Genomic DNA, 20,173 nt, shown 5'->3' on the forward strand with positions numbered 1-20,173 from the left:
AGCTGCGACAAAGCTGCTTCTCCTCAAAGACTCCTTTTGCAAATTAGGTTTTTTGTTATAATGAAATCCTCAGGAGAGCAGGGTGATGAAGGGTGTAGCTGGGAAACATCTTTTAGAAACCTCATTCAGTCAGCCAGCCTCCCTAGGCTCCCTCTGTAGCTAGCAGAGAGCATTGCTCCAAGGAACAATTCAGCACAGCAGCCTAGGTGAGACATTATGAATCACCCCTTCAAGGACTTACTCCTCCATGAGGCGCCCACAGAGATTAGCCAGCAAAACTAATCAGCTAAATGAGGTGCCATGAGTTGTGCAATACCCCCATGTAATCCCCACTGAGGAGCAAACTGAGCATCTCAGAACTAAAAACCACAAGCAGCTACTGCTTGAGGCTAAGGAGAAACTCTGCAAACAGATATGCTCACTAGTGCCAGTCACTGAGCATGCTTGTTGGGACACACCTTCTAACCATAACCCATAAATACCTCCCACACCCCTGCCACAGGTGATAGAAGCTATCCCAGAACACTGGGAATGAGCTCACAAAGCCTATTACGGGGCATATTGCTAAAACATAAACCACCTGTCAAGGCAGTAAGTGCTCATAACTTCCCCAAAAGACTAAAGTGACATCAACACATTTAGGTACTGTTTTCTTGCAAAGACTAAGTTACTCTGAAGGGCACAGGATACAGCACAAACCAGGGTGCAATGCCTCTTCTTGGAGACAGGTGTGCTCCAATACAACAACTCTCACCTTTCTGTGCAAGCTCCTCCTAACATGCCACAATCTCTTCATTCCCAGGACTGTCCCTACATTATTACATGAGCATCTTATTAATTTGATCCTTGTCCCAAGACTGCTGCATTCAGGACTTTCCACTTGAGCAGTGGGCACTCCCACAGTGAGAGCAGGATGAACAAGGACAGTGCTCAAAGCCATTATCAGGCAGTGTTGAGACTGGTTTGTATTTATTTCTGTCACTGGCTAAAATACATCTACTTTGCTGAATGTAAAGCTCTCCAATAATATCTTTAAGTCACTGACTTTTAATTAGGCATCTTGGCAACGAAAGCAAAGCAAAGTCATAATTCCTGTTCCATGACCTGACCACACCACCTCAGGTTTAGCAAGGAGGATGGATATTACTAACAGGTTTTATGAAGAACTAATTTAAACTGGTGGACAGGGCATTTAAATGTTCCCTACAAAACCTCTGCAGATTTAACCTTTTCAAAGCTGCAGAAGAGAGCAAAATGCAAACAAAAGAGACATTTGGTGGGAAACCAGAGCAGAATTTATTACAAAGTGACACATCAAAAATATTCTTCAGCTCAGCTGCTTTGGGAAAAACGTCCTCCCACATCAAGAGGTATAATTTGAAAGAAACTGGTTCTATTTGAGGTTTTTCCTGCTTTCCCCTGAAATCATGCTGTCATCTGACCCCTTGAGAAACCGCACTTAACAAATGGTGGGCTAACATCAAACGCCTCTGCAGCTCAGGAACCTGCTACCTGTAACTCTTTATAAGATAACAACAGTAAGTATAGCCTGAGACCTGGCAGAGTTCAGTGCTTCTATGGAAGATAATGCAGGGACTCTTCCGATCCGGCACTGGAAGTCATTCATCACTAAATACAAGACCAGATGGGACACACAAGCCACCTTCTGCCCAGCGAGGAGGGTACAACTCCCCAGCACAGCCTACCCAACAGGGTACAATACACATAGGATGATTACAGGATGTTAAGGGTTGGAAGGGACCTCTGAAGATCTTCCACTCCAACCCCCCTGCCAGATCAGGACCAGAGAATCTAGCACAGGAACACACCAGACAGGGCTGGAAAGGCTCCAGAGGAGGAGATTCCACAACCTCTCTGGGCAGCCTGTGCCAGTGCTCTTACAGTCAAGAAGTTCTTCCTCATGTTGAGCTGGAGCTTCCTGTGCTGCAGTTTCCATCCATTGTCCTATGCCAGGGCACAAGGGAGCAGAGGCTGTCCCTGTCCCTTCATTCCCAACTCCCAACCTTCAGATATTGATAGACATTTGTATTTACATACTTCTGCCCACAAAAGATTTCTGGCAAAAGGGGGCAAAACTGCACCGAGCCTCAATGTTCAAATGCAGAGCCTATGCCATGGAACACGAACAAGCCTATATTTTGATTAATGCTACAGGGGAAAGGAGCTTGAACAGTGAGAATTGGCACAACTGGCACATCTTGGACTGAAAGGGAACGAACACAGCCTTGGGCAACTTCTATACTTTCTTATCTTATCCTACCTACTATTTTGAGACTCCAGACCACTGTTAAGTTGATCATGTTGTCCACAGTGCTCATAAATGGCTTAGAAAGTAATGGAGCTTCAGGCTTGTCTCCATTTACTATCAGACATGACACGTCTGAGAGACAAGAAGAGTCCCAGGGGGCCAATCTGCTGGCGTCAGGGCAGATTGATATTGTGGAAGGTATCGCAAGACAATTTATACCGGTTTGGACAAACACATGGGCCACACCAAAAGCAAGCTGCCCTCCAATGCACTGCAGCAAGCTCAGACAGACTGTAAACAACTCACAAGACTAACCCTGGCTCTTTTGGCCTTTGCACAATCTGATGCTCACCATGAGCACTTAATGGAAAAGGCTGCAAGATGAAACCCATGCGTTCAAAACTCCTTTCTCCTGTGGCATGTGATACACAAACTCTTCCTCTCCTCCTTTGTCACTGCTTCTTCACCTTCTACACTCTTGTCTGTACCGGAGGGGACAGCTTCTTTTTGCAGGCTTTGGGAAACCACCACTGCAAAGGACTGCAAATGCAACTACTGTTCTGCTTTTGGCATTAGACATCTGACAAATGTTAAATGCAGAAGGACTTTCTTTCATAATAGCATTTTAAAACAAATGAGCATCAAAAAACTTTGATCAACTTTCTTTGCCTAGGCGGCAAAAAAAGCCAATGACATCCTGGCTGGGATCAGAAATGCTGTGTCCAGCAGGAGCAGGGAGGTGATTGTCCCCTTGTATTGGGCTCTGGTGAGGCCACACCTTGAGTGCTGCATTCAGTTTCAGGCACCACAATACAGGAGGGATGTCGAGGTGCTGAAGCCAGTGCAGAGGAGGGCAACAAAGACAGGGAAGGGCCTGGAGAAGAAATATAATGAGGAGAGACTAAGGGAGTTGGGGATGGTTAGTTTGAAAAAGAGGAGGCTGAGGGAAGACCTCATGGCTCTCTACAGATACCTGAAAGGAGGCTGTAGAGAGGCTGGTGCTGGTTTCCTATCACTAATAACCTGTGAGAAAACAAGAGAATGGCCTCAAGCTACTACTGGGCAGGTTTAGACTGGATATTAGGAAGAATTTTTTCCCAACAAGAGTGGTCAGACATTGGAATGGGCTGCCCAGGGAGGCAGTGGAGTCACCAACCCTGGATGTGCTTAAGGTTGTTTGGATGTGGTGCTTGTGGGCATGGTTTAGGGTGCACCTTGTAGAGCAGGCATATTGGTTGGACTTGGTGAGAGGCTTTTCCATCTGGAATGTTTCTGTGTGATTCTGTGAACACATTTATAAAATACTCCTTTTTTTTTATCGTGTGCAGAGCAAGTGTTTGGTTAAGTTTATGATAATTTAGGTCATGTTTCAGCAAATTATTAAAAACTAGAATCAGAAGCTGACTCATCAACACAAGTATCAGCCCACTCATAGCCATACATGAAATCCCAGGGCCAAATGAAAGCAACAGAAATTCAATTAGAGGGGCAATTTCCATCTGTAGCAATAAGATGAGTGTTCAGCAAAGTGTTCTCAGAACCCTTCTGGTACACAAATTGCCCTTACAGTTCCAGAAGAATATTTTGCTTAAGATGCTCTTTGTTTTCATTACTGACAGGCAGAACTATTTGGTATTTTGTTGATACTCCTGAAACTGCTCCTGGTCAGCTTCTGCAATTTTTAAAGTTCTGCCAAAAGCTCCTTGGCTTTTAAACCAAACATTTTATTTTCAGATTTAAGATTCCTCCTGTAAACTAATACAATGCTGATGACACTTATCCACCTGCAGCTCTGATCTAAATTAAAAAGCATTACAATAGAGTTAAGTTTTGACTTGTTTATACAGTTTGTGTTGTGTCTGCAGGACATCAAACATTTATTCAGTAAATGCTGAGTAAGGTAAATGAGACTAATGGTTTAGGCTAAAGGAACCAGCACCAGAACGAGAGGACACAGCCTCAGGCCGTGCCAGGGGAGATTTAGGCTCGAGGTGAGGAGAAAGTTCTTCATTGAGAGAGTCATTGGACACTGGAATGGGCTGCCCAGGGAGGTGGTGGAGTCGCCGTCCCTGGGGCTGTTCAAGGCAAGATTGGACGTGGCACTTGGTGCCATGGTCTAGCCTTGAGCTCTGTGGTAAAGGGTTGGACTTGATGATCTGTGAGGTCTCTTCCAATCCTAATAATACTGTGTGATACTCTATGATACTGTGTGACTATGTTTTCTTACTCCAGGAACTCAACTCTGTGTGAATCTCATGTTCTTTTGGTAGAATGAGAGAGAAAGACAGGTACAAAGTATCAAGACTAAGACATCCTCACCAATTTAGAGCCCTATTTCGAAACAACAAATCCACAAAAAACCTAACACAGCTCTTTCTGTCCTGAAGAATAACTCAGATTCATGCGAGTTTACTGGTGCTTCATTCCTAAACTTCTGCCCTTAAACTGCATGCACAAACAAGAGAGGTCAGACTGGTTACTCACTAGGCAAAAAAGTCACTTACTCTTTTAGGCAAAGAGAATTTAGGTGCCACACTCAAGTTATCAGTTGCTATTAAAGACATGGAGAAGAAAAAAAAAAACAAACAACAGAGTGAGAAATTGAGTATTCCTTTTGGCCAATTGGATGTCATGCAGGAACCTGTCAGAGACATCCAGATACCACAATGACAGTAACTACCAACTAATACATTAAAGCCTAAGAATGTGCTTCCGGCTATGGGTTTCTAAGCACAAGCATACATCACAGTATCAGTGACAAAGACACTAAATATGTTTTATCAGCCAATATGTAACATCTTTGAGCAATGGCATCACAATGACTGTATCAGTCCCTGCCTTTATCAGGCTTCACAAGTGTATTCACCATATTTGAAGTGTAATACTTCAGACGAAAATATAAAGGACGGCTGAGCTGAACAAACGTCTCAATGCCAGCAGTACACATGTGGTCCCAACCAGAGTGTTTCAGAGGGTTACAGCTGATGCGAGGGGGACAACAGAAACTCCCATTTCTCATTTTCAATTTAAGAGGGCAATGTACCAGTAATATTTTAGTTCACACTTACCTTGTTTCCAGAAAATCCAACGAACTCCAATAGTCTCAGAATCCGTGCAGGAAACATGGACAATGTCTACAAGAAGAAATGTGGCAGTTATCCAGTAAAAGACTTTCTGCCCCTACCAGCAGCCTCCTACAGCTTCTCCAAACACAGGAAATAAATTGCTAAAATTACTAAAAACATCTTCACATGCCTGACAGTTTCCTGGGTAAATGCAGATACCTGCTGCATTTTACACGAGTGTTCAATACAGAGACTCCGCAGAGGATTCCCTGCACAAGAATACATTTACACAGCACATGCTTAGTAACTCCAGTACTTGGCTGTTTCAGAAATACTGGGAGCAGACCACACAGCTCTTTGTGCAGTAAATCTAACATCTGGGCACATGCCAGACTCACATCAAGTAATACAAAGAAGTGGAATCACCAAGTGCTTTCTACAGCCCATCACCTGAACACCACCATCACACCATGCCACCTCTGGGTCAGTGCCTCTCTGACATACCAAGAACCATCCTGTACCATTTCTGACCAGAACACACACTAAAATCGACAGCAGCAACCTGAGCAGGACCTTGTACTTTATTCATGTACCCTGCCCCATCAAATGCCTGCTAACAGCCAAGCCTCTGGTAGCATCCCAGTGCCAGTCAAACAGTAAATGGAAGTCAACAAGCACAGGCAACTGATGCTTCTGCACAAGGCTTCTCTTGGCCTTCATGCCTGTGGGTCCTTTTCACAAGACCTCCCAAGTGCTGGTCGCTTGGCTACTGAACAACCTTTCTGGAAGGTGGGTACCGCCCTCAGGAGCATGTCCTTAGCCCTTGTCAGATGAGCTCATTACTCAGCTGATAATCTCCCCACAAGGCTGCACCAGTGGGGGTCTGCTCACACAAAGCAAGGCTGCCCATGCTGCAAGTAGTAAATACACTTCAAAAGTAAAGAGACTGCTATCTGCTGTTCCTGGGATCCTGCAGGTGTCAGCATACATACCTATTTTTAATCATATGATTAGTGATACTTAAGCCAGCAGAACTCCTCAGGTATTTAAGCTAACAAAATTTTCAGGAGGTTGCAGAACTTCAGTTCAAGAGGACTGTTGGTACGTACCAGATTAAATGCTCCAACTCCAAGCTTTACGCCTCCCTCAAAATGAAGATGGTTTTCTCCCTTGACATAATGTGGAGACTGCATGAGACTGTCCAGCTCCCTGTAAATGCACAGCACTGCCAGTGAAAAAACTGATTCACAGTAGTTCAAAATGATCAAGTCACCTGCACCAGCAGAGATTAGGAGGTGATCTGCTAGAAAGCAGCCCTGTGGAGAAGGACCTGAGAGTCCTGGTGGACAACAAGTTCTCCATGGGGCAACAATGTGACCTTGTGGCCAAGAAAGTCAATAGGATCCTGGCATGCATTAAGAAGTGTGTCCAGCAGAGCATGGGAGGTTCTCCCACTCCGTCCTGGTGCCCCACCAGAAATATGGCATCCAGTTTTGGGGTCCCCAGTTCAAGAGGGACAGGGATTGACTAGCAAGAGTCCAAGGGAAGGCTACAAGGATGCTGAAGGGATTGCAGCACTGCCTGATGAGGAGAGGCTGAGAGTTCTGGGGCTGTTAGTATGGTGAGGACTGGGGGCCAGGAAGGAAGGGACAAGGACAGCCTCTGCTCACTTGTGCCCTGGGATGAGACAAGAGGCAATGGATGGAAACTGCAGCACAGAAGTTCCACCTCAACTTGAGGAAGAACTTCTTGACTGTAAGGGTCCCAGAGCACTGGCACAGGCTGCCCAGACAGGCTGTGGAGCTTCCTTCTCTGGAAGCTTTCCAGTGCTGTTTGGATGTGCTCTTTTGTGACCTGCGCTAGATTCTCTGGTCCTGCTCTGACAGGGTGGTTGGACTGGAAGATCTCCAGAGGTCCCTTCCAACCCCTATAAACCTATTTCCTGTGACATTGTTTAAAGTTTGTTTTAAGCCATTTTTAAGCCAATTACACTTTCCATTGCAAGCTCTTCAGCAGACTCAATTTTTTGTTCAATTTCATCCATTTTTAATTGGATTACTTTTGCTTCAGCTACTGGTTTTGAATGTCCCAAAAAAATGAAGGCAGAGCTATAAAGAAATGCCATTTCATATGCCTAATGACTGCAAGACCTCCAAATAGTGCTTTGCAGTCACAATCAGCACAACATTAGAGAAGAAGTTTTTTTTTTGCCATAATTTCAAAGATACAGTATTTGGAGTAGGCAGAGTCTGAGAGCTAAAAGGGGTAAGGTCTGCCACCTTTACAATTCAAATCAACCACAATATGCAGTGTTGTTTGCTATGCAAAGGAGCAATTTGTGTGGGATGAGAAAAGCTATGGATATGAGGTCCACAGCAAAGGCTGAAATAAATTGGGTAGGAAACAAGCTAATGAAATTCAACAAGGGCAAGTGTAGAGTCTTACACCTGGGAAAGAACAACCACAGGAATCAGTATAGGCTGCAAACTGACCTGTTGGAAGGCAGTGAGGGGGAAAAGGATCTGGGAGTCCTAGTTGATGGGAGGTTGACCACGAGCCAGCAATGTGCTCCGGTGGTCAGGAGGGCCAAAGCCATTCTGAGGTGTATTAGAAGGACTGTAGTCAGCAGGTCCACAGAGGTTCTCCTGCCCCTCTACTCTGCCCTAGTGTACTGCATCTGGAGTACTGTGTTCAGTTCTGAGCCCCTCAGTTCAAGAGGAACATAGAACTGCATGAGAAAGTCTAGCACAGAGCCACAAAGATGATTAAGGGAATGGAACATCTCTGTTATGAGGAGAGTCTGAGGGAGCTGGGGCTCTTTTGTTTGGAGAAAAGGAGCCTGAGGGGTGACCTCATCAATGTTTATAAATATGTAAAGGGTAAGTGCCAGGAGGCTGGAGCCAGGCTCTGCTGGGTGACACCCAGTGACAGGACAAGGGGCAACAGGTGGAAACTGAAGCACAGGAAGTTTCATTTAAACATGAGGTGGCATTTTTTCCCCCTGTGAGGGTGACAGAGCCCTGGAACAGGCTGCCCAGGGGAGTTGTGGAGTCTCCCTCTCTGGAGATATTCAAAACCCGCCTGGACACATTCCTGTGGGATCTGGTACAGGCTATCCTGCTCTGGCAAGGGGTCAGGCTGGATAAGCTTTCAAGGTCCCTTCCAGCCCCTGACATTGTGTGATTCTGTGAAATTAATCAGCAATTAATCTGTGAATTAGATGATTTCTCCAACAGCATTTTTTGCTGAAGGAGCATACTGGCTCACATCACCACCCTGACTTACCTGTATGTTTGGTAACTGTTTCGGACTTTGATGCCTCCTTTGATGAAGCTAACCATGTTCTCATCCTGTTAGAGAGGAAATACAGTAGCAATATCAACTATGAGCATTAAGAAGAGCTTTTGTCTCCTTGAGATGTAAACATGCCTTGACCATAGCCATTATGACACAGACAATGTGAGTCTCCGAGTGCCAAAGGATTTCGGATTTTCTCTCTCTATTAGTAAAGTATTTTTACACTGTTCAGACACACAGACTTTACATTGATGTCTTCTGGAATTATTGTAGCTCTTGTGATCTTTGAACCATCTGGATTTGCAGTGATGGAGATTATCCTAATGAACAGCATTTCAAGGTACAGACATTTGGGACTCCCTTAAAGAGACAGCTTTCTGTCATTTGTCCTACAGCAGTTAGGATCTGAACATCAGCACCAGAGACAAATAACTGCCTGCCCTTGGGAGTCTACAGAATATGGGTGCAGGGTGAGTGAAGTTATGCAAGATAATGTCCTTTCTGAACTGATTAATCAAGTAACTATGGCATCCACGTTGGTATGGTTAACTTCAAACAGAACACAGAAATACCTGTTTGGAAGAGAACTCCAAGCTCATCCAGTCCAACCTTCCACTCAGCACTGAAGGGCCAACACTAAACCATGTCCCTAAGCGCCAGCTCCACAGGCTGCTTGAACACCTCCAAGGGTGGGGACTCCAGCACTGCCCTGGGCAGACCATTCCAATGGCTGAGAACCCTCTCTGGGAAGAAATATTTCCTAGCATCCAGTCTGAACCTCCCCTGGGGCAGCTTGGAACAGTTTCCTCTGCTCCTGTTGCTTGTTACCAAGGAGCAGAGGCTGCCCCCTCCTCACTCAAACTTCTCTTCAGGGAGCTGTAGAGAGCAATGAGGTCTGCCCTCAGCCTCCTCTTCTCCAGCCCAAGAACCCCCAAGCTCCCTCAGCCCCTCCTCATAGCCCACATGCTCCAGGCCCTTCTTCATCCTCATTGTCCTTCTCTGGATACACTCCAGAACCTCAGTGTCCCTCTTGTAGTGAGGGGCCCAGAACCAAACACAACACTCGAGGTGTGGCCTCAGCAGTGCTGAATACAGAGGCATGATCCCCTCCTGTCACTGCTGCCCATCCTGTTTCTAACCCAAGCCAGGATGCCACTGCCTATCTTGGCCACCTGGGCACTGATGACTCATATTTAATCGACTGTCAACCAATATTCCCAGACGCCTCTCAGAGTTGCAGCCTTCCAACCATGCATTCCCAAGTCTGTAGCTCCCCATGGGGTTGTTGAGACTCAAGTGCAGGACCTGGCAGTTGGCCTTATGTGAAGGCTAACTTCATACAGATAGATCTCACCTGTCCAGGTCCCACTGCAAAGCCTCTAGCAGATGGACATAGCCACCCAGCTTGGTGCCATTTGCAAATTTACTGAGGCTGCCTCAATCCCCTCATACAGATCATTGATAAAGACATTAAAGAGGACAGGAAACAGCACTAGAGCCTGGGGGACATCACCAATAACTGGGTGCCAGCCAGACATAACTCCATCCTCCACCACTTTTTGGGCCTGGCCATCCACCCAGTTTTTAATCCAATACAGGGTGCACTTATCCAAGCCTTGTGCCCTGACAAGCTATAACCTCAGAACTTAGAGCAAAGTGTATCTGGGGGACCATTAGTTCACAGTTTTATCCCACAGATACAACTTCCAGGTGGCAGCTTCTTGATTCCTCATTCATCCTACATAATCATACTAGTTTGTTTTGGTATCTGCTTTTACTTTGAGACAGAAACACTACAGGTATTTTTGCAGGTGAATTTTCTGTGATGGTATTTCAAGAGGCTGTATTGTGAAGAAAACAGCACAGCTGAAAAGAACATTTGGGTGTTTTACTGTTATTGTTAAGGAAATAGGGCCCAGTTGCACTCACTGGTATGTAAATAAAGACACAGCACCTGCCTCATAGAGCTTTCCACTTCCTCATGAATTGGAAGGATAACTCAATCCCAAAGTTAATTCCAGACTTCGCTTTCTCTGAATGAGCACAGGAAGCCTTCTGGCCCGAACACTCCTGCAGCCTGCACCATTGCCATTAGCCTGTGTCCTTTACAGTCATCCCTTAAGCAACATTATCAGCAGTGATAATTGAAGACAGAAATTATGCATCATAAATGAAGATGTAACAGGCTGGGGACAGAGTGGCTGAGGGCAGCCAGGAAGAAAGGGACTTGGGGGTATTGGTAGATAGTAGCTGAACATGAGCCAGCAGTGTGCCCAGGTGGGCAGCAGAGCCAATGGCATCCTGGCCTGCATCAGGAACAGTGTGGCCAGTAAGACAAGGGAGGCTATTCTGCCCCTGTACTCAGCACTGGTCAGGCCGCACCTTAAGTACTGTATCCAGTTATGGGCTCCTCAATTCAAGAGAGATGTTGAGGTACTGGAATGTATCCAGAGAAGGGCAACAAAGCTCGTGAGAGGCCTGGAACACAACCCTGTGAGGAGAGGCTGAGGGAGCTGGGGGTGTGCAGCCTGCAGAAAAGGAGGCTCAGGGCAGACCTCATTGCTGTCTATACCTACCTGAAGGGAAGCTGTAGCCAGGAGGGGATGGGCTCTGCTGCCAGGCAACCAGCAACAGAATGAGGGGATACAGCCCCAAGTTGTGCTAGGGGAGGTATAGGCTGGATGTTAAGAGGAAGTTCTTGACAGAGAGAGTGACTGGCATTGGAATGGGCTGCCCAGGGAGGTGGTGGAGTCATCATCCCTGGAGGTGTTCAAGAAAAGACTGGATGAGGCACTTAGAGTCATGGTCTAGTTGACTAGATAGGGCTGGGTGATAGGTTGGACTGGATGATCTTGGAGGTCTCTTCCAACCTGGTTGATTCTATGATGTCCAGAGAACTGAACCCCAATCACGTGCAAGCCAACCAACCAGAGAAGGATAGGATCTGGGGGTTTTGTGTTACATAGTTGGGTCTTAACTTACAGCTGGAATGGTGGTGTTGTGCTGTACAGTGCACCTAACCATGTGTATACTCAGGTTTGCCTTTGAATGCCAGAAGGCAGGAAGATGGGTTTTAACTGTTAAATTTAGAACACACATGATACCAACAACAAAGATAACCAACATGAGAACAGTGCAGCTCTTGCAAAATCCTGACACTAACTGTTATGCTTTCAATTGGATTTGGTCATTTACAGGAAGCATTAAAACTAACCTGCTCTGTTAGCTGTTTGAACCAAGTCTCTTTGCTTAATTTTTAAAACCAGTTCATGTGGTCATGAAAAATTCAACACAGAATAGGAGACAAATAGAGACATTTTTATGCAGAAGTGAACAAGAAAATATCCTCTTCCTCCTCAATCTCTCAGGTACTAAAAAACATTTTGAAAAACAAGTATCTGTAAAAATGGCCTGAAATTTTGCCAGGGGAGGTTTAGGCTGGACATTAGGAAAAATTTCTTTCCTGCAAGAGTGGTCAGGCACTGAACAGGCTGCCTATGATGTGGTGGAGTCACCATTCCCTGGCGGCGTTCAAGAAATGTGTGGACATGGCACCTGGGGACATGGCTGAATGGCTACGGTGATGTTAGGGCAATAGTTGGACTGGATGATCTTAGCAGTCTTTCCCAACGAAAACAATTCTGTGACTCTGATTCTCTAAGAGCAAAAATAGTGCTTAAAATGCATTAAAACATTCCTTTCTTACAGGCACAATGAAGAAGTTCTGGATAGCCTGGCTTCCACAGCTTCAGCTATTGCTCATAGTGTCCCCAGTGCTAGAGGCTACTTACCCCAAAGGAATATGGAAATAGGCAGCTGTATCACAGCCATTTCAAAGTCCTACCATAAAGTCGTGTCTTACAGAGTCAGCAGCACAAGCACTCTCAAAACCTTCAGAAGAAGCTACTTAGGCTACTGGTTTTGCTACACAAACCAGTGTAGCAAAGAGTTAATAGCAGAGGAACATAGCAGGTCACAGGGAATGGTTCCACAGTTCATAAACTATCATGGGAAAGATAAATTAGAGCCCATCTGATGACTCCCAAGCATTCTAAAATCACCACTAGACTTCACCCCCTCTGAGTATCTTTGAGCTAAGATGCTGAAGCTCTTTGTGAGTGTGAATTTTATTATTCCCTTTGTATAGACAGATGAAGAGGCTTAGAGACTTATAAGCAAGCACAGACAAATTAAGAAGAAAAATCAGTATTTCAGCTACAATGAACAATTGAAACTGCAAGCTGGAGCAGCCCAAGCAATTATTCCTCATGTTGATTTATCAAATGAATCAAGCTTGATCAGGACAGACAAAACTCCAAAAAGAGGGACAGCTCTCTTTCTTCTAAAGATAGGCAGCACAGTTTAGCAAAAAGCATTTTTGGAGCCTAACATCTCTGCAGACCATAAGAGCTGTTGAAGAACAAACAAGTGAGAAAGCAGTTTCAGGAAAGCAAGCACCAGCCTGATGAAAACTCTTGCTTGCAATCCAGCACAACTTCAATGACTAAATCTTTCTTTTTTTTTTTTTAATCTGAGGCCCTAACACACATCATTTGAAAATCAGTACCTACTGGGGTGACATTTCACACACTCAGAAGGGAATGGTGTAGGGCAATTGGTGCTACATGTGATGGGATAAGCATTTTTAGATAATCATGAAGTATAAATAATAATAATAAAACATCCTTTCATCTCATCAGCAGATGGCCCAGCTAAAATCCAGATTTAACCCAGATGGAAGAGCCAAATAAGGGTCTTCTACCATTTCATTCATTTTAAGAAAGGAAGTCTCTGTGGTGTGTACATTTTTTTTCTCCAAAGAGCCACCTAAGAATCTGTACCTGGAGGAACGTGAGTGCTGCTCTCTGAAGTAAACATTCAGCATAGCAAATTTCTGCATGGATTTCCTCTAGTATCACATAAAGGGAAGAAGGGAAAAAACAATCAATCAGACAAAAAGTAATTAGAAAACAGCTACACTTAACATAAGAATAAAAGCTGAAAGTGAGCAAAGTCTTTCCCAAATTTGCTGTAGTGTTTCAGCTCTACTGAAGCAATTCCAAACAGAAATAACAGAGTTATAGCAACTTGGCAGGACTTTCTCGAGTGCTTTCCAAGAACTCCTGGACCTAGAAATGTTCTAGATATTTCCATACTTCTTTCTAGCTATTCCTTTACAGAGTGATTTTGGGAAACGTTGGAGTCAGCACTCAATGAAAACAGTGATTTTGGATGTGGTAACACAGCAACTGCCACCACGCTGATCCAGCAATTCTGGGAATACCAAATCAGCAATTTTGGCAGTGAACTCACAAGCTGCTAAAGAAACCCCAAACCACTGGGTGAACAATCCCATGCAATTCAAACTGCAGCAAAAAGAGAGAAAAACATGATGCACTGAGGGAGAATGTTACCTTCAGTAAAGTGTTCAAGGCTTTGTCTATGCACAAGGTTGTTGATGGAATCAGCTACTGTAGATTTCTTCCTAAATCTGCACAGAAATCATTTGGTCATTCTCCACATGAAGCATCAACAAGAGAGAACCACATCTTTCAGCTGGCCACCCAGACAGTCACTAACATACCTCTAGAGCTCATCAACCCTCTGTCATCTTACCACACAGACAAATTTCAGCACATTCCACACACAAGTTAGTCAACATGGTCCTCCTGGGATCTATCTTTTGTTCTTTATGTGCAGAACTCTGTCTTGATGAAGGAGGGGGCTACAGGGGCTTATTTGGATTTATTCTCTATGTGTGCTTGTGCATGCATGTACAGAAGCAGGAACATGGTTAGCTCAAAGACAGCTGGCTTCAGTACAACTATCACCAACTGGGAGGATTCTGTAGTGTCTGTAAATGGTAAATAACTCCCAGACATTGCAGAAGTGGGGTGGGACAAAAATCTAATTGAGATATTGCAGTTAAACCAAAGTTTTCAAGACTAGACTGCTGAAAAACCTGTTATGTTGTGTGGCCTCATGACTGACCCTCCTTTGAGCAGGAGGCTGAACTAGAAGACCTCCTGATGTCCCCTCCCACCTCAGTTTTCCTATTGTTTGTATGAAATTTTCACCTCCTATTCCTTAAGCTGCTAACCATAAAGTCAAACTAAAGTAAACCAACCAAGACCACTCTACTAGATACCAGCTAAAAGGAAACATTTCATAGCTAGAAGGGAGCACTGGAGCGAGGTAAAGGATCCCCTCTCCTTCAAAAGTCCTGTCTGTCTGTCAAAAGTTTCCCATGAAACAACTATTTATTGACTGAGTTGATCCACACTTACTTTTGACAAGTGGCTTGAGCTTCCTTCATTGTGTTCCCAGCATTTAATATGTCCTGAGGATCGAATGTCATCATAGCTTGCATTTCCAATATGGTGGCATAAGTCAGGGCATGATACATGCTGTCTTTGGTTCTGGAAGGAAAAAGGAGAGGCAAAGCACAGCTGACTTGACTGGATTACTACTTTCAAAAATATGAATACAAATCCAATTCCAGCCTGATGGGTGTGAAGTCTAAATGAGCTAAAAAATCAAACCCAGAGCAAACAAAATCATCAAGAAACACTGACAGGTGGAGATTTGGAACAGAAATCATGGCTACAGTTCCAGTTTCAGTACCTGTCCTAAAATGTTCCAACTGTGAGCTGAAGACAGGATTTTAACACATATAAAAGACAGAAATCAAGTATGTGGCAAACCATCCAGGAATGACAGAATCACAGTGGGATTTTTTTTTTCATGGAGTATCTAATGAATACTACAACATGGGATACAAATCCACATGTGGGGGAATGGATCCCAGCTAGAGGAGGGCAGATTTAGGTTAGATGTTAGGAAGAAGTTCCTCAGCATGAGAGTGGTGAGACACTGGAACAGGTTGCCCAGGGAGGAGGTGGAAGCCTCATCCCTGGAGGTCTCTAAGGCCAGGGTGGATGTGTCTGTGAGCAACTTGATCTAGTGTGAAGTGTCCTTGCTCATGGCAGGGGAGTTGGAACTGGATGATTCTGGAGGTCCCTTCCAGCCCTGACAATTCTATGACTCTCTGATTCTACATTCTTCTTCTAATCTGAGACAGTTTCTCAGGACAGAGTCAAGGAGATAAGCAATACAATACTGCAACATGGTCAAAGCAGAATCATCTTCAAACCAGAAGCATTCCAGCTTCTATAAAACATTACAGCATTGTCCTCCTATCCCCTTCTGCCAACCTTTCACCCCAGTCTGGTCAACTTAGATATTACTTTTGTGGGATTTCAGATGGTGCCACTCATGCAGAAGGTAAAAAAGTCTGGCATTACTGCAAGGAAAATAATTCATCCTACATGCAGCTATCACCAGCACCTTTCTTCTGGCAGGAAGAAGGGTTTATATATTGCACACATCTGCTGCATCCAGCCAGTACCAGTGTGTGGTGTAATCCTCTGCAAATAAATCAAAATCTCTTCAGGCAGAGAGGATCAATAAAGATGACTTGAGAAATATGCTGAAAGGCAAGCTCAGATGAATTCCTGCCACAGAAACTCTCTGTAAAGCTTGCTAATCCACCCTTGACAAACAGCACAACTTAGACAAACACTGCTAAAGAGCAGCAACTGCTGATTCAATTGCCCACACGTTCAGGATGGGTAAGATGGTTCTGTATGGCAGACCACATTCCAAAACACTTGCAGGATGAGCTTTCAACAAAATCTCCAGGCTTAGGACTCCTATTCTCAAGATGTGCAATTGAGGTGTTTATTCCTTACAATAAGCCACTTTGTTTTCTTCCCAGGAGAAAGTGGTGTGTCAGCAGTGCACCCATGCTGCAGACAGGGCTCCTGGGCTGCATTCAGAGGAGTGCAGTTGCCAGGTCAAGGCAGGTGATCCTTCCCCTCTGCCACACCTGGAGTGCTGTGACCAGTTCTGGGCTCCTCAGTACATGGACATACTTAAGCAAGTCCAGTGAAGGGCAATGAGGATGATCACGGGACTGGAATAGCTCTTCTATGAGGAAAGGCCAAGAGAATTGGGACTGCTCTGCCCAGACAAAAGAAAGCTCAGGGGGTTCCTGTAACACATAGAAATACCTGTAAGGAGGATGCAGAGAGGATGTCACAGGCTCTTTTCACCAGTGCCCAGTGACAGGAAGAGGCAATGGGCACAAACAGCAGGCTCTGTCTGAACACCAGGAAGCACTTTTTCCCTGACAAACATTGTCCAGAATGCCTGTAGAGTCTTGGACTCTGAACTATGCTCAGGAGCTCCTGCTGTTTGATCCGTGGTTTCCAGAAACAAAAAACAACTTTGCCTACATCTGAAGCCACTCTTCTCAGTGTCACTACACAATAAAATCACTAAAGAAAAATTCAAGTGATGATATGATCCTGACTGACTTTGCACATGTATTTCTGTTTTGAGCTCTGGGGGTTACAATAATGCCCAGTGCTGGCACAGACACCTGATGCCTCCCTTTCCAGCCTTCATGATGACTTTTTCTGACACACTCAGCAAAGAGCAGGTTGGCTGTAATGAAGAAATTTGCAGTGTACATACTTAAATCCCTCTGCAGCCTGTTTTCTGGCTCTCCTTAATTCAAATTTGCCTTCACTGTGTCCACAGGTGACCAAACAAGCTAACCAACATCTAAACCAGTCTAGGAAAGGAAAAACAAACAAAACACTTTCACAGAATCATTGAGACTGGGACAGACCCCTGAGATCAGGGGTTAGGTCAGGTCTAGCCTATGACCTAACACCACCACATTAGCTAAAGCACTCCACCAAGTGCCACATCCAAGCTTTTCTTAAACACCTCCAGGGATGGTGACTCTATCACCTCCCTGGGCAATCCAATCCAGAACCTAATTTCCCTTTCCACCAGGAAATGCTTCCTAACATCCAACCTAAACCTCCCCTGGCACAGCTTCAGGTCATGCCCTCTCTCTTGTCACAAGCTGCCTGGGAGCAGAACCTGACTCCCACCTGACTACAGCTTCCTTCAGGTGGTTGTAGAGTGTGGTAAGGTCCCCCCTGAGTTTCCTCTTCTCCAGGCTGAGCACCCCCAGATCCCTCAGCCTCTCCTCATCAGCTTTTTCCTCCATGTGCCCACTGAGCACACTGCTGGCTCACTGCCAGGTCCCTCCCAGCTGGGCTGCTCTCCAGCTACTCATCCCCCAGTCTGCAGCTGCATGGAGTTATTGTGGCCAAAGCGCAGGACCCTGCCCTGGGTCCAGTTGAATCTCATCCCATTGACCAGGTCCCTCTGCAGCATCTTCCTACCCTCCAGGAGATCAGCTCCCCCCCAGCTTGGTGTCATGCACGAATTTATTGATGGTAGACTCAATTCTCTCATCCAGGTCACCGATAAAGATGCTGACTAGAACTGGGCCCAGTACTGATCTCTGGGGGACATCACTGATAATTCTGCTAATTCACCTACTACTCTAAGTGCCAAGAGACCCCAGACTATGCTAACATACACCTGGCCTCCAAGAAGAACAACAGACAGGTAAGATTAAGAAGAACAGACAGATAAGAGTGAAATTACTTTATAATCCAGTAGAGTCAGGACATCATGATTCTTTCAGTAGACTGATAAAGCAGAGAAAAACCCAGGCACAGAATAAAATGCCAGGCTGATGAAACGTTGCTGCTGATTTGATTACTCATCAGCCTCAGTGGGCACAGAGAAACACTCTTCATCATTTATTTATTCAAATAAATCCATTCCAAAGGTTCACATTCAAGTACAGGGAAAGCACTGAAATAGTCCCTTCCAACCTTACAGACATCTGCTTTCAAAATCAAAATAGAAAAGCAGAAAATTCGTCACACTAAGAGGAAAGTTTCTACTTCTCACATATACTTGTTGAAGAGAGACTTCCCTCTCCAGTAACTCACATCTGATACCAAATCACCCCTGTCCTAATCAATGGCTTCATCTGTTTTCCTCATGATATTTGAGGGAGATAATCATTAATGCCTATCACCAGTTTAGTAGTATTTATCAGGACTCAAACTGACTCTGCTTTTCAGGGGCGTGGGAAGAAACACAGCCCATGTAATAGGTATTACCCAGGCTGTTTACACTAACCACACTGTCACACAGCTGCCAGTTACATCCTGGCATACTGCCAGAAGCTTTAAGGCCTATGTTTTATCCAGCCTATATCACAGGCTTACAGGATGTTAGGGGTTGGAAGGGACCTCTGGAGATCTTCCACTCCAATCACCCTACCAGAGTAAGACCAGAGAATCTAGCACAGGTCGCACAGGAATGCATACTTGGATCCTCCCTCGGACTCTCTCCAGTAAATCACTGTCCCTCTTGAACTGGGGAGTCCAGAACTAGATGCCATATTCCAAGTTCCAATCCCTGACTATTCTGCCAGTAAAGACATCTTTCCTAATATCCAGCCTAAACCCCCCCCAGCAGAGTTTCAGGCCAGACTGTCAGCTCACACAGAAAAAACAGCTTCACTAGCACACAAGCCCAGGGCTGGAAGTGCTATGAAGAAAACATTCAGTGGAAGGAAAATGGCTTGGCATGCTTTGACTTCAAAATTAACCCAGGGCATTGTAATTTTTTGTGAGAAACACAGTGCCCAAAATCTTTTTGTGGATCCTTTTTTCCCCTTTTCCTGCAGGCAAGACATGCCATCACCAGGTTGTGGAAAGCCCAGGTTCAAGACTACACTCCAATTTAGTAGCAAGACGCTTCGAACAATGAAAATAAATCCAACAGCACAGAAAGGCCCTGCACAGACCAAGCCACAGCCCATTCATCCCAGCACATCCAAGAGTGAGAGATCAAGGCTCAAGTCAAAACTGCATCAGGAGGATATGATCACGCAGGGCCTGAAGGCTTTCATCACCATCAGTCAGAAGCTGCACCTAACATCCAAACAACCCTCCAGACCCTCTGCCTAGGGTCTCTTTTGGTGAATTGGCAGCTTCCAAGAAACTCCAGGAGTTTTCTATGAAAACTCCTGACTAGCACCAAGTTTACAACTAGAAAAGACTACCTGCATGAGCCACCAGCCTGGTTCCCTGATTACCATGAGCTGACAGAATGGTCCAATTCAAAGAGCTGCAGTTCAGCAAGGAACACCTCAGCCTTTTAGATCTAAGCTACTCTCCAAAATTCAGAAGCTAGGAGGTGAAACCAGCAACTAAGCCATGTTTTGGCAGGATGGTATGCATTTACGAAGACTACAGAAGCTATGTGCTTCCTAACTTTGGGCATAAACTGATCAAAACATCCTAGAAGTAACTCCCTTCCTCTTGGTCTTCAACAAACTTCACTCAAGGTCTATGCAGTGCTGTGCACCACCTTTACCTAACATCGTCTGGAGCTTCACTCTACTTCCACATGCTTTCCTTCACTCTTTCAACACCCTCAGTTGAACAATCACATACTATATTTGCTCCCAGAGGATGCCTTGGCACCCCACTTAGCAACCTCATGTTTGATTTTGTTCTACAAGGGCAAGAACATTTCACTGTATCCGGAAGGCAGCCATTACAAAAGGCTTCCACTGCTTAGTATCCTCTTCAAA

At 45.0% G+C, this 20,173-nt stretch overlaps 1 protein-coding gene across 1 annotated transcript in view; it reads right to left on the reverse strand.

The window, feature by feature from the left end:
• Positions 1-20,173, reverse strand: part of TTC39A (tetratricopeptide repeat domain 39A) — a 60,203-nt gene that overhangs the window by 21,250 nt on the left and 18,780 nt on the right. The window contains exons 3-8 of the mRNA XM_064147348.1: positions 14,919-15,050; positions 14,046-14,122; positions 13,473-13,540; positions 8,620-8,684; positions 6,444-6,543; positions 5,338-5,403 (exon numbers count right to left, since the gene is read on the reverse strand). Of these exons, the coding sequence (XP_064003418.1) occupies positions 5,338-5,403; positions 6,444-6,543; positions 8,620-8,684; positions 13,473-13,540; positions 14,046-14,122; positions 14,919-15,050 (508 nt within the window). The remainder of the gene's footprint in view (positions 1-5,337; positions 5,404-6,443; positions 6,544-8,619; positions 8,685-13,472; positions 13,541-14,045; positions 14,123-14,918; positions 15,051-20,173) is intronic.

The sequence above is a fragment of the Pogoniulus pusillus genome, chromosome 8, assembly GCF_015220805.1.
Source record: "Pogoniulus pusillus isolate bPogPus1 chromosome 8, bPogPus1.pri, whole genome shotgun sequence".
Classification (NCBI taxonomy): Eukaryota; Metazoa; Chordata; class Aves; order Piciformes; family Lybiidae; genus Pogoniulus; species Pogoniulus pusillus.